Here is a 15,959-nt window from a genome sequence, read left to right on the forward strand (position 1 = left end):
AGCAACAACAAAAATAAATAAATGGGACCTGATTAAATTAAAAAGCTTCTGCACGGCTAAAGAAACTGTCACAAGAGCAAACAGACAACCTACAGAATGGGAAAAAATTTTTGCATGCTACACATCCGATAAAGGGCTGATAACTAGAATCTACTTAGAACTCAGGAAAATCAGCAAGAAAAAATCAAAACAACCCTATCAAAAAGTGGGCAAAGGACATGATTGGAAATTTTTCAAAAGAAGACAGAAGAATGGCCAACAAACATGAAAAAATGCTCAACATCTCTAATCATCAGGGAAATGCAAATCAAAACCACAATGAGATATCACTTATCTCCAGGGAGAATGGCCTTTATCAGAAAGTTCCAAAACAATAAATGTTGGCGTGGATGTGGAGAGGCAGGAACACTCTTACACTGCTGGTGGGACTGCAAACTAGTGCAACCTCTGTGGAAAGCAATATGAAGATACCTTAAACAGATACAAGTAGACCTACCATTTGATCCAGCAATCCCATTATTGGGCATCTACCCAAAAGAACAAAAGACATTCTATAAAAAAGACATCTGCACTCGAACGTTTATAGCAGCACTATTCACAATTGCAAAGATGTGGAAACAACCCAAGTACCCATCAACACATGAGTGGATTAATAAAATGTCGTATATGTATACCATGGAGTACTACTCAGCTGTAAGAAACAATGGAGATATACCACCTCTTGTATTTTGCTGGATAGAGTTAGAACCCATTCTACTAAGTGAAGTATCCCAAGAATGGAAAATTAAGCACCACATGTACTCACCATCAAATTGATTTCACTGATCATCACCTAAGAGCACATTTAGGAATAACATTAATTGAGTGTCGGGCAGATGTGGGTGGGGGAGGGGATGGATTATATACATAATGATTTCGATGTGCACCATCTAGGGGATGGACACGCTTGAAGCTCTGATTCAGGGGGGAGTGAGGGCAAGGGCAATATATGTAACCTAAATTTTTGTACCCCCATAATATGCTGAAATAAAAAAAAAAAGACAATCATCCTTTAGTTCTCACTCCTGCCTAGCTCTCAGATGGTCAACAAACACTATGAAAGCAAGCTGTGTGCCCCACGGACTAAGACTAATGAATACCATATCTGACCCAAATAATTCATTTATTTTTATACACAGCAAAGAGTAAAAGAATTTCTAATCAAAAAAAAAAAATAGAAAAATTAGCTGGGCATGGTGGCACATGCCTGTAGTCCCAGCTACTCTGAAGACTGACGCAGGAGGATTGCTTGAGCCCAGGAGTTTGAGGTTGCGGTGAGCTAGGCTGATGCCACTGCACTCTACTCAGGGCAACAGGGAGAGACTCTGTCTCAAAACAACAAACAAACAAACAAACAAAAAGAATAATTTTTGAGCATTGAGCCTTTGGGCATTTTAAATCCTCTATATTCTAATTTCTGTCCTCTACTCTAGCCCATGGTAACATTTAGTTATTGAATAAAACTGCCAGTTGCCTTAAAAGGGGAAATTAAACATATGTAAGTTTCTGAGAAAAGTATACACAGACTCGTAAAAAGGATGTAAAGCGATGGAGTTTGAGAGGCGCGGAGGGCTGGCAGAGATTACATAAAATATATCAGCAACAGCAACGGGGCAAGGCCCAAGTCATGCCGAGTGTGCGTTTCAGTAGGAGGGGGAGATGCAGCAGTGCTGGGGGGGTCGGTATCAGCTTTCTGGCTCAGCTTCTGAGGCTGCAACTTGCCCCCCCCCCATGGGTCCTCACAGTCAGGCAAATGACTATTCAATGGAGTAAAAAAATATTCAATTCCAAGGCCATCAGACTCTTCGGTACCTATTTTCATAGGTGAGCATAAACCTGAGGTATGGAGACCTGGATGTGGGGAGACCTCTAATAATAATCATATACCCAGAACTCTGAGGAATGTTTCAGAATGGCCGTAAATTATCCTCATGTATGACCTACATTCATGAAACAATCAAAGCAGAGTCCTGGTTCAGTGGTTTTCACGATTTGGCCTAATGATCTATGTTGATTCCCTTTACAAAGAGCACATGGTCCAGTTATATATTTCTTCCATCTTGGGTTAAAGATGTCTTTCTAAATGCCCATTCTACCAATTTATAGGGGCATAAAAAAAGGATTTTCAGTAAAATGTACTTTCATTGGTTTTGATGAAAAGGGTTTGTGATGAAAGTAGAATCCCTAATAAGCATTTCATAAATGACTTGTCTTTCAAACTTAATATAAAAGAGAATAAAATACATCTCCCAAAGACCTCCTTGCTGCCTCACAGATTTAAAGTCCCCTGCTCTCAATCAATCGGGCCCAAGAACTCAAAAATCTTTAAAGATGCAATTAAATATTTATCAGCAAAAGTTGGTAAAACTGAGAAATTATTTATGGCCCAAATTTTGAAATAGTCATACATTAAGGGGGGTGGGGGGGAAAGTGAATGTCGGGAACTGCGCGTTCTCTCCAGGGCACCCACCCCCGGCTCCTTCTTGCTGTGCAGAGTTCACAAAAGGGAGGGAAATCGCAGGTATGAGGAATGGTGTTCACTACTGTGTTTTTTTTTTTTTTTTTTTTTTATCCTTTCTTCAGAAACAATGAGAGAGATTCTAGGACAGAAGGTGCCATGGAAAAGAGCCAGAAATTAGGAGGCAAATCATCTTCCTAAGGCACAGCGTCATCTGTCAGGCTGTCCCCCGTGTCTGCTGGTTCCCCACCTGCGGTGCTCCCGACCTGCCCGCCGAGCGAGCGGCAGTGATACACACCGTCAGGGTTGTAATACGGTTCTGCTTATGATGGAAAAGCACCCCCCACTTCTAATAATCCAGCTACTTACCAACTAATTAATTATTTGGCAGATAGATAAATTATGTATCAGTCAAGACTTTGTCTCATCTCTAGAGCTGCCTGCAAAGGCTTTCTGTGGATATTCAATTCTAGGAGGCAGGACACCCAACGGAGAAAAGGCCTTCACACAGGGCAAACTTGCCACAGCACCTTGCTGCTGATGTCTTTACCCTTTAGTACATGGGTCTCCTGTCCTTAAAGGAATTCAGAGTGTAATAAACTATGACCAAAAAAAAAAAAAAAAAAATCAAGAAACACATACTTAGTCTCCATTCACTCTCCTGAAGTGCAAGATAAACAAATTAAAGTGTTTCTATACCAGTATGCTAACTCCTGTGTCTTTTGTGATAATTTTATATTTATTAATAGTTAAACTTATTTTTTCCCAATATTTTATTATGAAATTTCCCAATGCACAGAAAACATAGAAGAATTTTGTAGCAAGCACCCATATGTTTACCAACTAGATTTCTACCATTAACATTTCAGTATACTTCCTTTATCTCATATCATTATCTATCCTGTATCTATTGATTTTCCCCTCTATCCAGCTTATTTTTTTTTAGTGCATTTCAAGGAATTACACTTAATTTTAATGCTGTTTCAAAGAAAGCAATTATCAACAAGGATATTTCATTCCATGGATGAGTATTCTCAGATTGGGCTTGTAGCTCCTGAGGATATTGGTTAAGAATGCAGACTTTGAAATCTCAAAGGCTAAAGCAAAAGCATGTCTGTGTTATTAAGCAGCTGTGTGCCTTCGGATAGGTTACTTTGTTCCTGAGTCCCATTACCTTCATTGGCGTGCTGGAAAATGATCCTCATGGGGTTGTTATGAGAATTGAACATAATAGGTGAAAAGTGCTTAGCACAGTGCTGGGCAAATAATGGATATGTGCTGATATCTGTATCAACACTGCTCGCTTAGCCACTCTTGTAATCCTATGAGATCAAGGACCCTGTCTGTTTCCTTTGCCATTAAATTCCCAGCCCTTAGCACAGTGCCTTATAAATAGCAGATGTGGAATATATGCTTGTTGATATGAATTGGGTTGAATTTCAGAGATTTTTCCCTCCTGGGATTCAGGGACTATTTGTTAATGGGGACGGGCAAGTACAGTGCGTTTCAAGGTCACAGGACACAAGAAAGTTAGTTCAGGAAATGAAGTAGGAGAAGATGATGAAACAAAGACAGTAAAAACCTACCCAATAACATAAAAGTATATTTATATCAGTTTTAGTGATGGAGCAGGATCCATCAGTCCCCTGTCCCTGTCCCTAGACTTCATTCTCCTTGTGTACAGCATCTCTTTGGCCTAAAGGCTCTCCTCCAAACCTCAGAAGGGTATTGGGCCTTCACCCCTGGATGCAGCCCTCAACAAATGACTGCTGGGCGTATAACTACCCCCGCAGGTGTGTAAGTAACACAGCATCCTCCCGTGCGGGTGGGACAACGCTGAGGGTGTGTTTCACACCATTTTTATAGTTTCCCCATGAGATTCCAATCCAGTCACCCACAGTGGTAGCTGGCTTGATAAACAAGCTCCTCAGCTGACTGCCCTCCCTTCCCTACTTCACTTTCTTACTTCCTTCACCTCTTAAATGAACTTCCTGCATTTGAATTCTTGTTTCAAGCCTCACTTCTAGGGTAAGCCAAAGTAAGACAAATGTCTTTATACTTTTAGAGCCACAGAATCTCTTCTGCAAATGGCATTCTGTACTAAAATCTACTATGTAATATTTATAAAATCAGAGGTGCCCTAACTTAGGTGGGGGTGATATATGGAGGCCAGAGTCCTGCCTCTGTGGTCCTCTTTCCCTTCTGCTCACCTCCCCAGCACTCACTGAAGATGCCTATGTCCTCTCCTACAGCTCTGCAGAACACAGCTGCTCAACTGTGGGGGAGTTGATGAGGATATGAGAGAAGATATAAAGAAAAGAGTAAGATGAATGAATAAAAACAAGCAGGCATAAAAAGGAAAATATATTCCCCTTCAAAGGCATAAAAAGTATGAACAAATAGTTTTTGTGAGGCATTCTGGAAAAAAAAGAAACCCAAACATCTGGAGGTTTGGGAGATTCTTGCGCATAGAGTCGTTCGTAGCCTGTTACACTTAGAAAAGCAGTTATTTCGTAGAGAATTTAGGTTGAAAGCAAGTGCAGGCAATACATAAGTGGCCAAGAAGAGATGAATCCTTAGCTTGGACACAAAATTGCCTTTTGAGGCTGTAACAAGTAAAAAACAATGCAGAAAAATGTCTCTAGTTAGCTGCATGCTTATTAACCCATTCAGTAGCTCAAGGGAAGAGGCTCGTGAAAAGTATCCAAATATACTCAGGGGAAAATGTGTGAAGTTGAAGAAAACTGTAGGATGGACACATGATTTATAGCCCAAATCTGGACATGTTTAAGCAGGAAAGGTGTTGCTAATAATAATTATGCCAGGACAGCAGTTGTAAACTGGGATTTTCCAGGCAACCAGAATATTTGCTCTCCCTTATTATAACCTAATTAATGGAATTGCAACTCCAATAATGAAAACAAAGTGTTATGTATTAGTGGTAGGACAGGGAGGAGAACATATTTTAGACCAGCCCTCTGTGATCTTGAGGGTGCATCAGAATTACCTGGAAGGTGTTTAAAAATACAGATTCCCGGCCTCATCCCAAGAGTTTCTAGTTCAGTGGTTTTAGGGAGGGGCCTGAAAATGTACATTTCTAGAAACTTCCAGGCAATGCTGGTGCTGCTGGTCCACAGCCACTCTTGGAGAAGGACTCGTTTAGACCAGTGGTCTTCAACCCTGGCTGTACACCAGAATGACCTGGGATCTTTTAAAAAATGCTCATGCATGTTTCTCACTCCCTGGCCAGTTGAATCAATCTCTCAAGGCAGAGCCCGGGCATATGCATTTTTAAGTGTCTCTGGTGATGCTGATGCATGGCAAGAGCTGAAAAGCACAGGCTTACCTAAAGGGGACCGAAAACACAAGAACGCATCTTGGGTCTCAGAAACTGTTGGGGCAGAGCTTTGAAGAAGTAGGGACTCTGCTCCCTTGGCAAGTGGCATTGTTGGCTCCAGGGAATCCCATCTAGGCAAGGGTCACCACAGAGGCTAACACTGTCCAATGGGGCAGGGCTGTCCACCGGGAGCAGCTCTGCTCCCCTTTGTATCATATCCTAGACTCCTGCAAAGACTTTGCTTAAAGAAAGGCATCGTTGGCACAGTGGCAGTTTAAAATAATAAATATAGTGATTGCCAGGATACTGAATTATTACTTCTAATTTTCAGTTAAAAATAGATTTTTAATAGTCCATGCCACCTTGTCCAGACCCCTACTAAAACCTTCTCTCTATTGTTGTGCTCCAACAAAGCATTCTCTGCAAGGCAGACAGAAGGGTCTTTCAAAGCACACACTCTCTTGGGCAGGTCTTCCAGTGGTCTCTTGCTCCTCGTATGATGAAATCCCTGCTTCTCACCACAGCCTCTGAGACAGGCCGACATCTCTGACTCCAAGGCTTTCCAGACCGTGCTCACTCTGTAGCAGCCAGCCAGGCATGTCGCTATTCCAATATGCTCCACTCTTTTGCACCTCCAGGCCTTTGCATGTGAAGTTCCCTTTGCCCAGAATGCTGTTTACCCAGCTCTTTCCATGGCTGTGCCTTTCTCATCCTTCGTCTCCCCTCAAACATTAATAACTCCGACTGGCCAGGCCACCCCAGCCATCTGTGCAAAGACTGCCTCCTCCCTCCAGCCTACGACCCTGCCATTTGCTCTTTTCCCACATCACTCTGTTTGTGTTTTTCACAGCAGTTTTCATACTCTGCCATGTTCTTGCTTGTATATTTATTTCTGGAACTGTTTGTCTACCCAGTAGACTATAAGCCCCATTGTGTGCTTATTCACAGCTATCTTTGCCCAGCCCCAAGCTTGAAGTCTGGTATATAACAGGTACTACATATGTACTTAAGGAATTAATTAATAGTCCAATAGCACCAGCCATTAAGATCATTCAGTTAACCCCCATTGTTCAAATTCCAGATTCATCAAAAAATACAAACTGGCAAAATTGTATTCTCCTTGTTGACTTTACTATGGGGAGAGAATATATTGATAAGGCAATATCAATGTTTTGGCCCCTTTAACAATGACTATTTCTTCCTGGAAAAGCTGTTGTTCTGAGTCATGTGACAGTGTTTTCTGGATCTGGTTAGTATGATTTAGTTTCCTTGATCTGGTTTAGTCTTTAGAAAGCTAACCCAGTGGTATTCCTAGACTAAACATTTTAAAAACAGGATATCAATAAAGACCACATATCAACATACAGCTATGGGGGGGGACCCTATCTAGCTGATCTCCTGGACAGAATCTATAAAAGCAATGGATCTATGTCTTAACCAATGACATCTTTCTGCATAACTTCAGCATCATCTACCACACTGCTCTCCAAATCATGATATTTAAAGCTGTTATTGTTTTTTCCATATTCCCTTTTTTGTTGTTGTTGGATGATCTTTCAAAACTCTTTTCATGCTAAAATCACTTGGCCTCTTAGGGGAACTAAGACCAATTCCAGCTGGTTACCAAGATGGTCATAGTCAACTTACCTCACATGTGCCCAACTCTTAATAAAAACACGCTTTTGTCATTTGTCCGACTTACCTTGCCAACGTCTCTTGGGAAAGGCTGTCTCTGATTCTCTGGAATTAAAATGGGAGATACCACAATGGACCTCTTTTGTCTTGGGACAGGAGAAGTTCTTGCAAATTTAAATATATCCTAAAAGAGAAAACAAAGTAAGTTGACTAAAATCTCCCATGGAAAGGATGTATCAGTTGGCTCTGAGATGCAGTTCCTTTGTTGTGAAAGCACACAGCTGTTTGGACATTGTTAATTTTATTCTATCAAACCTCATTAGCGTTACTAAGTACATCATTAAAATTATACAAAAGCTGACACTGTGATTCACAATGACTATCATTAAGCTATTTAATCCCATCTTCTGAATCACTCTATTGACAATGTCAGTCTTGATTTATACATCCTTCAGTGCTTGCTTGTGTATTACTGTTCTTAACCTACAAGCAAGTAGATTACGCACCTGGTCAGGAACCCAGAGAATGCACTGGATATAAAAGCAATTTGCTTCATGCCCAAATGCAAGGCCCTTACACTCACAAATGAACAGGGATGAAGGGATAATCACAAAGTTCCAAACTATCTCAGGCATCATGGAAACTTGTAATCAATGTTTTTTCTAACGAACATGTATTCTGGGGCAGCTGTTGGAATGCATTCTCCAAGTAATACATCCCAACTTCTATCATTGGAGTAACACTGTCAGGGTTTTTGTTCTATCTGTAACTCACATTTTTAATTAAACAAATGTGTTCAAAATGAAAACTTTGTATCATTATTGTAAATAAAGCACCAGTATCACTTTACAAGGAAAAAAAGAAAACAAAGAAATGAACATACTGGAGACCAAATGATGTTATTAAATTCAAGCTAAAAACTATTGCCTGTAAAGAAATTTCCTCTTTTTAAAAGGTAAGAAAAGGCTAGAGATGTGTTTAAGGGGTGTAACACCATGCTGAGACTTTTTCCTTGATCTGATCAGAGGACTGAAAGAATTGAAAACAGAATATCATTTTCAACATGTAAACCAATCTTCTTTAATGCCACCTATGAATTAAAATCATCTTCTGTATCGTCAGAACTAAGCACCTTAAAGTTGACAATAGGTTTCCATCAAAATCACATGATAAATGATAGTTCTGTACCATTTTTAGCCCCATGGCCCCATAAAAGAGAGAGAGAGAGTGTGTGTGTGTGTATGTTTGTGTGTTATAGTTTTAAAGGAAAATTTACATAAGAAAAATCAAAAGGAAACAAGCTAAGACTCTGAAAGCTTCTATAAACAGATTTTCTCTTGATTTTGGTGGGAGTATAAATTGATAGCACCCTTGTGGAAAGCAATTAGGCAATATTTATCGAGAGCCTTACAAATGTACATATCTCTTTATAATTTAGCTCTTAGGAATGCATCCAAATGCTAAATTCACAACAATAAAACTGCATGCAAGAAGAAGTTTAGTAAGACATGATTTATAAAGGGAAACATGAAAAACAACCCAAATGCTCAACAGTAAAGACAAGGTTAAATTTGGGCCCATTAGTAGGAGATACTCTTAGGCTGTTACCAATAAGGCAGTGGTCAAGACAGTGTTCCAATCACTGTCATCATCACTCCGCTGCCTCACCATCACTACCACAAACTACTTTAATAATGATACATTAAGCACATGTTGACCAATGTGCGAGGCACTATATATGTGTCAGCTCTAATATTTGCAACAAACCTCCCAAGTAAATCTGCCTGCCTTCACCAGGGAAGAAAGTTCAGAGCGGTTACATAAGAGCTGTTAACTTCACCTAGCAGCAGAGAGAATATTTCAGCCAATGTAGGGATATATAGAAAGCCATATTAGATGCATTCGACTTTATATACACTATATTGATCATAGAAGAAGAATATCAAAATCTCAACAGAAGAGTCAAAAGAAAAGACCATTTGGTTTCTAGGAAGACAAAAGACTCAATGTGCAGGCAAAGACAGAAAACTGGAGTCTGCGTATACATATACATAACTCAGTAAGAAGAAAAAGAAAGAAGAGTATAACAAACAAGCAAACAAAAAACCCAAGCAACAAACCAAAAGAAAACAAACCGAACCCAGAAAACAGTACAGAGAAAGAGAGCTGGGACAGACAAGGAAAAGACAATGAATAACACAGCGGATTATATTTATACAAAACTGATGTCTAACCTTCATGAAAATTCTGTTGGTTTATTTAGGGATGGCAAAAATATAGAAAATATGTAAAATATGTGCATTATATGAATCTCGCTTACATTAAAAAACATCTTGAGCTTCAGATGAGACAACGGTCTAGGAAAGCACTTTGAAAAGATTTAAAGTCTTATGCAAATGTAAGGGTTTGGTAATTAGGCTCCATCGTAGAGCAAACACAGACCTCAGTTCGTTATGACAATGTATGTGTAAATGTGTCCAATGTAGTGAAAAAGCGTACTGTGTCATCAATAATAAACTTTCCGTATTCTGTAATAAAGCACTTGCTTGTGTTTCCGTGGGAGCCCGGGGCAGTCAGGTCCCCGCGTCCCCATTCCCAGCTCTGGTGTCCTCCCAGCCCACCAGCTAGCCAAGCCCCAAGCTGCCAGTCCATTTCCCTGACCCTTACAGCATCCCACAAGTGCGGCCACAAGCACAGTTGTGTTACCCCCTGGATCTACAGTACCCAAGAAAAGAGGCAGGAGGCTCTAAGCCTTGGAAAACAGCGTCTGGAATGGACAAGGCAGGGCAGGGTGGAGACGACTAATGGCAGAGATGCCTCCATGTGCATGTGACTCTCTGATCCCACCACAGGGGACATCTTAAAGAACATCTGGGGTCAGGACATCCTGGTTCTTCTGACTCTCAGCTTTGTCTTTACATCAGGAGGAATCTCAGTGAATATCTGTCCATGACTTCGTGTTTCTAGGTCCATGGCTCTGCTTCTTTGTCTGTGATTTCTGTGTATGTTCACAGTCCATGTGTTTGTCAGCAAGTGTCTGCCTCTATATTTGTGGCCATGTCCACCTTTGCTCGGGTCTGTGCTAATGAGTTTGGCCGTGTGCTCCTAAGCCATGTGCCTGTGTGCGACTGGGACCACGTAGGAGCCATCATATCTGATTTGACCGTTGTCTACATACCATACATGTGCATAACCATGCTAATGTACCACTGTGTGTGTGTGTGTGTGTGTGTGTGTTTATCTGTCAATCCATTGTGTGAAGTCTCTGGAGGCACCAGGCTGTGGCTATGATCTCAGGGAAAACCAAGATGCAAGCAGTGGGGGATAAAAAGAATGTGGCCGATTCAAGAGATGCTTTTCGAAGGCAGAAGAGCAGGGCGTGGGAAAGAACTGAACATCAGGGTAAATGAGATCTGTGTTACGATTCTCTGCCTTCTAATGGTGCCATTACCACATGAGCAAAGAGGAAAAATAAGTTCTGGGCGCAGATGCCGGGTCTAGTAGATCTATTGACTATGAGGATCCCGTGGGGCATGCGGCAGAGATTCCTGGAGGGAAAATATGGAGCTGCGTTCAGGAGTGAGAGACGAATGAGGGAGAGAGATGTCACAGGCACCTACGTGCAAGAGTACCTGGAAGGAATGGAGAAGCTGACACCACTCAGATTATGGAAAGAGGGAAAATGGAGGAACCCAACCATTCGATGGGTTCCTAAAAGGTCAGTCAAGGCCACAGAAAGGGTAGTCAGAAAAAGGAGGAAAACCAGAAGGACTGAGAGATGCGGCTTTCAAGAAGGAAGGAGTACACAGCTACGCCATGCAGAGGTCCCTTCCAAAGGGTGGACGGCGCAAGGAGGTTGCGGGGCTTGATAATGAGTGAGTGAGCGAGTGACTGATGGTTTTAGAAGGAACAACCGTGTGTGTGTGTGTGTGTGTGAGTGTGTGCGTGTTAGAAGGGAGGACTTTGGTATAGAAGGAAACGAGAGAAATGGGGAGAAGTTCATCAGTTAAAGGGGGGAGGGTGACGTGGTGGTGAGCACGTGAAGATGCAGGAGAACAGGGGAGACGCCTGACGGGGACCCCACGGGGGGTGTGAGGAGTGAACCTGCAGCACGGCGAGGGGACCAGAGCTGCCTTCCTCTAGGCAGGACAGACGCAGACGGGGCCGAGGGAGATTTTCTCATTCCCAGAGGAGGATAATTTTCCTGTCCCCTCAGTCACCAGGAGGAAATGAGAAACTGTGCATGACAGCATCTGTGCTCTCTAACAGCACAAAAGTGAAGGATGGGTCATATTAATACTGGGGCAGAGGCAGTGAGGGAATGAGGATGAGCCACTCAGTCGCTGTTAGGAGTGAGTAACTCGGCTGCCAAGTTACTCGGTGGCCAAAGGCCAGATCTTAAACCCAGACGTCAGATGTGCTCTCTCGCATTAAACATACACACTTATGCACACCCACCCCCAACACACCAGAACCACTTGATAGCCTCATACACACACACACACTCTCTCATGAACAAATGCACATGTGACATGCATCGTGTGCCTAGATCCAAGGACACACAGGACACCTTCCCACTTCGAACGAACACACTCCCCTCAGCCACAGGGACAGACACAGGCATGCACAGGTGTGCAAGGACAGGGAGATACTGGGGACACTGCGGCCACCACTGGCCCACGTGCATCTCTATGGCCTCTGCCATCTCTGTAATGACGCCGGTCGGCGTCTCTGAGCCCGGGCCGTGGGAGGCCTGCAGCAGCCGCCTCCAGTGTCGCTTCAGTCAAAGGCGCAGCACTGGTGTCTCCAGGGAGCCTCACGCGAGCTGGCCTCTGTCACACAAGAGTTATCATCCCTCCATAAACTCCTCTCGCCTCGCACAGCTACGCGGGGCCTCCGCCTCTCTGTCTTAGGGTATTTGGCTTTACAACTTCATTTGCTTTCCCTGCTGTTTCTCAGTCTCAGGAGAAGTCAGAAGCACAGGCAAAGCAAGTGCCACACTACCTTGGGGGGTCACGTCACGCAGCCCCAAGGACGATATCAGAAATAAAGGGAAGACCCTTGAAACTGTGAGCTGGGGGTGGGGAGGGGGAGGGCCAAGGCAGAGGAGGGCAGATAAAAATAAATAATGTGAAGAGGGGAGAGAGAGTCGATTCATATTCATTCATTCATTCATTCATTTCTTCAAGCACGAATATTGAGCCCTTCCTCCCTGCCAGGTATACAAGGTCTGTCTGGAAAGTATCCAGCCATTGTTAATATAACCAGAGCATGTTACATGGCTGGATACTTTCCCGACAGACCTCGTAATTCTGGGCATCTGGATAGTCCAGAGCGTAAAAGAGACAAGCACCCTGCCCTCAGGGAGTTTATACTCTAGAGGGAGGAGGCAAAGGATGAACAGAGAAAGGGAGTGACAGGCAAGGCCCAAGAGAACAACCTGGCAGGAAGGGGACTTGAGGGCGCAGGGGGAGGGGTGCTGACATTTCCCACATGGGGCCAGGGACAGGGCCCGGGGAAGGCAGGGGCAGGAGGGACCCACCCTGGCACATCTGAGTGTCAGCGGGGCAGCTCTTGGCCTGAGCCAAAGGAGCCCTGATGGGGAGAACACAGGTCAGGGCCTCGTGCAGGGAGTTCAGACCCCAGATCCCAGACCCCAGGTCCCCAGCTGTGTAGACCAGGGGGAGGGGCTGAGTTTTGCTCTGCATGGGGCCTGAGCCATGGGAAGGTTTGGCGTTTGGAGCTGAGTCCACTTATGATAAAAAAAAGAGCATGACTGCTGTGTGCAGAATAGACTTGAAAGGATAAAAGTGCAGGAAAGGTTCATTTGTTGGGTTTCTTCCTTGTCCCAATCCCTGTCTTTACAGAACGCTGAGGGTCCTGCTAAAATGCAAATCTGAGCATTTAATTTGTGGAAAGAGAGAGGTGGGCTCCATTTTCCCTGCTGGAGCCCCTCTCTCCAACCGTATTGTTAAAGTATTATCGAGGTATAATTTAAGTTCCATAAAATCCACCCATTTTAAGTTTGCAACACAATGATGATTAGGAAATTTACAGGGTTGTGATATCATTACCACATCTAATTTTAGAACCTTTCCGTCACCCCTAAAAGAAACCTCATGCTCGTTAATAGTCAATTCTCCCTTAACCCCCAGCCACTGGCAACCACGAATCTTATGTCTGTATGCATTTGCCTTTTTTGGACATTTCATAAAAGAGAATCATCACATGGTATCTTCCCACAGTATTGTCATGAACTCTGCCCCCATTTCATTGTTGATGGGAAGTCTCTGAGACAAAGGGATGCAGGGACATCCCATGATGGGGAGGGGTGTATAATAGCCGGCCCAGCCTCCAGGCAGGACCAGCCTGAGGCCCCACTACCCAGGAAGGCCCAGGCCTCGTGTGTAACTGTGGTCACTTCATCCTCAGTCTCCTCCCCTCTTCTGTCCCCTCCCGCAGCCCTCCCTCCCCACAGGTATGGGGGCTGAGACCCCCTCCCCATAGACCTCCTGCCTGCCAGGTCTGTTCCCAGGAGCCCACCTCTGACACCCACCAAGCAGGGTGGGTAGGGTGCCCCATATGTGAAGGGGAACAGACAGCTGTTCGACCTGCCAGCCTGGCATTTTACAGCGGGGGCCACATCCAAAGTTTCTGCTGTCCCTGCCTCTTTCCACCACCCAGTCAAGGGCATAAAATCCTTCCAAATGGCCACCCCAAGGACGTGGTGGGATTTGAGAGGAACAATCACGCTCTTTGCACACCTGAACGCAAGCCCAGAGGCAGCTTGGAGATGGGGGGATAGAGGAGGGTCTTCTCTATACGTCAACACTCACAACAGGCAGGAAGTAGCCAGAAAACATTCATGTCTTCCCTCCCCCTCCTTCTACCCTCCTAGTTCCTGTCTTTCCATTAGGTAATAAGCTAGAGAGAAAAATAGTGAAAACCTTAAAAGAAGCCACAAGCTTCTACGTTTGTTTCCTCTCCTACTTTCACAACTTTGGGGCAAAAGCATTTGCTAAGAGGAGATATTTTAACCATGCAAAGCATTGCAAAGGCTGAAACATTCCTCTCTGGCCAAGGCAGAGGGTTCAGGGAGAGCAGTGAAAGTTGAGACCCACACAGTCAGCCCAGCCCAATTGTGGACAGGCTTGTAGGTCGAGGTAAGATGACCGGATTTGCTTCGTAGGCAGTGGGGAGCCTTTCCTGGTTCTGTACAAAGGTGTGATGCTTTGGGTTTGAATCAAACGAACAGAGGATTATTTCTTTGCAGAGTTTGAAGCTTACATTCCATACTCAAGACTCAAGATGACATAACCGGTTTCCTTTTGACCTTTCTAACCCTAAGGTTTACCTGGCATTCTGGCTTTGGACTCACTGAGTCTGCCATGGGAAATACTGCCATTTATTGAGCAGTTATGTGCCAGGCACAGTGCTAGGCACATGATAATATTATCTCATTTAATGCATTCAACAACTTACAGGTAGAACCAGGATGGCTGCTTCACTGAGCTTCAAAGATGTAGGAGATGCATCCGAAGTCACTTAGCTCTTGGGCCTCTGACTCGGAGCCCCCTGCTCTAAACACTAAACATCTCCCCCTGGGTTGTTGCTGGTGACCACCTTTACAAGAAGGTCTATGCCTGGCTGGAGAGGTCTTTAGCCCCATTTAATCAAATGTAACTACAGAATCACAGCTCTAACATTTTCCAGGAGAGAGAGTAAATCTCAATCAGCCTCTGGCTAAAAGGAGCAGCTACCTATTCTGCAGGGGGACAGCTTAATTGTCTGCAAATTTCTGCAAATGAATGGAACTGCAGAAGCCAGTTTCCAATTTATTCCATTCTTGCAGCTGATCTCATTGTGCTAGGAAAAGGATTCTGTGCCACTCAATTCACATTTTGTTTGCAATCAAACACATGGTTCAGCCAGCTTTGCTGTACCTGGGACGGCATTTAAAGTTTGCTTTATTGCCTCCTGGGACTGAAGTTTGCCTACTTAAGGAAGAAACAGTCAACAAATATCAAACTTTCTGCAGCAAATTTAGGAGGTTAGAGAGCATGACACTAAGCTTACTTCATTTCTAACTATGTATTTTTGCAATATTCTGGAGGACACATGTCAGCAGAACTGAGTCACCCACTGCAGATTTACTGGACAGAGTTATGCTGATAATAAAATGGGGTGATACCAAAACTACCCCTGTTGGTCCCTCATATCATCTCATGGCAGGGGACACTATGGAACTCATTTTAAAGGTGGGGGTCAGGGAAGACGATGGCCGGTGGATTCACAGGGCGGCACAGAGCCAATCTGCTGTTATAAATTACATCATTCACACTTTTCAAGGGCTACCAGTATGCAACCAGGAGGAATGGGTGCACACCACCACTGTTTCCTAGTCTCCATGCATCCATGCTTTCCAGAAGTGATCACCAGCAACATCAGAAATGACACCTCCAGTAATCAAAGTCATACATCAAAGACTTT

At 43.7% G+C, this 15,959-nt stretch overlaps 1 protein-coding gene across 5 annotated transcripts in view; it reads right to left on the reverse strand.

Moving 5' to 3' along the window:
* Nucleotides 1-15,959, reverse strand: part of CDH13 (cadherin 13) — a 964,660-nt gene that overhangs the window by 541,337 nt on the left and 407,364 nt on the right. For all 5 annotated transcript variants that reach the window (XM_045534024.1, XM_045534023.1, XM_045534027.1 and 2 more), the window contains one exon: nucleotides 7,537-7,653. In XM_045534024.1, the coding sequence (XP_045389980.1) occupies nucleotides 7,537-7,653 (117 nt within the window). The remainder of the gene's footprint in view (nucleotides 1-7,536; nucleotides 7,654-15,959) is intronic.

The sequence above is a fragment of the Lemur catta genome, chromosome 20, assembly GCF_020740605.2.
Source record: "Lemur catta isolate mLemCat1 chromosome 20, mLemCat1.pri, whole genome shotgun sequence".
In the NCBI taxonomy this organism is placed as follows: Eukaryota; Metazoa; Chordata; class Mammalia; order Primates; family Lemuridae; genus Lemur; species Lemur catta.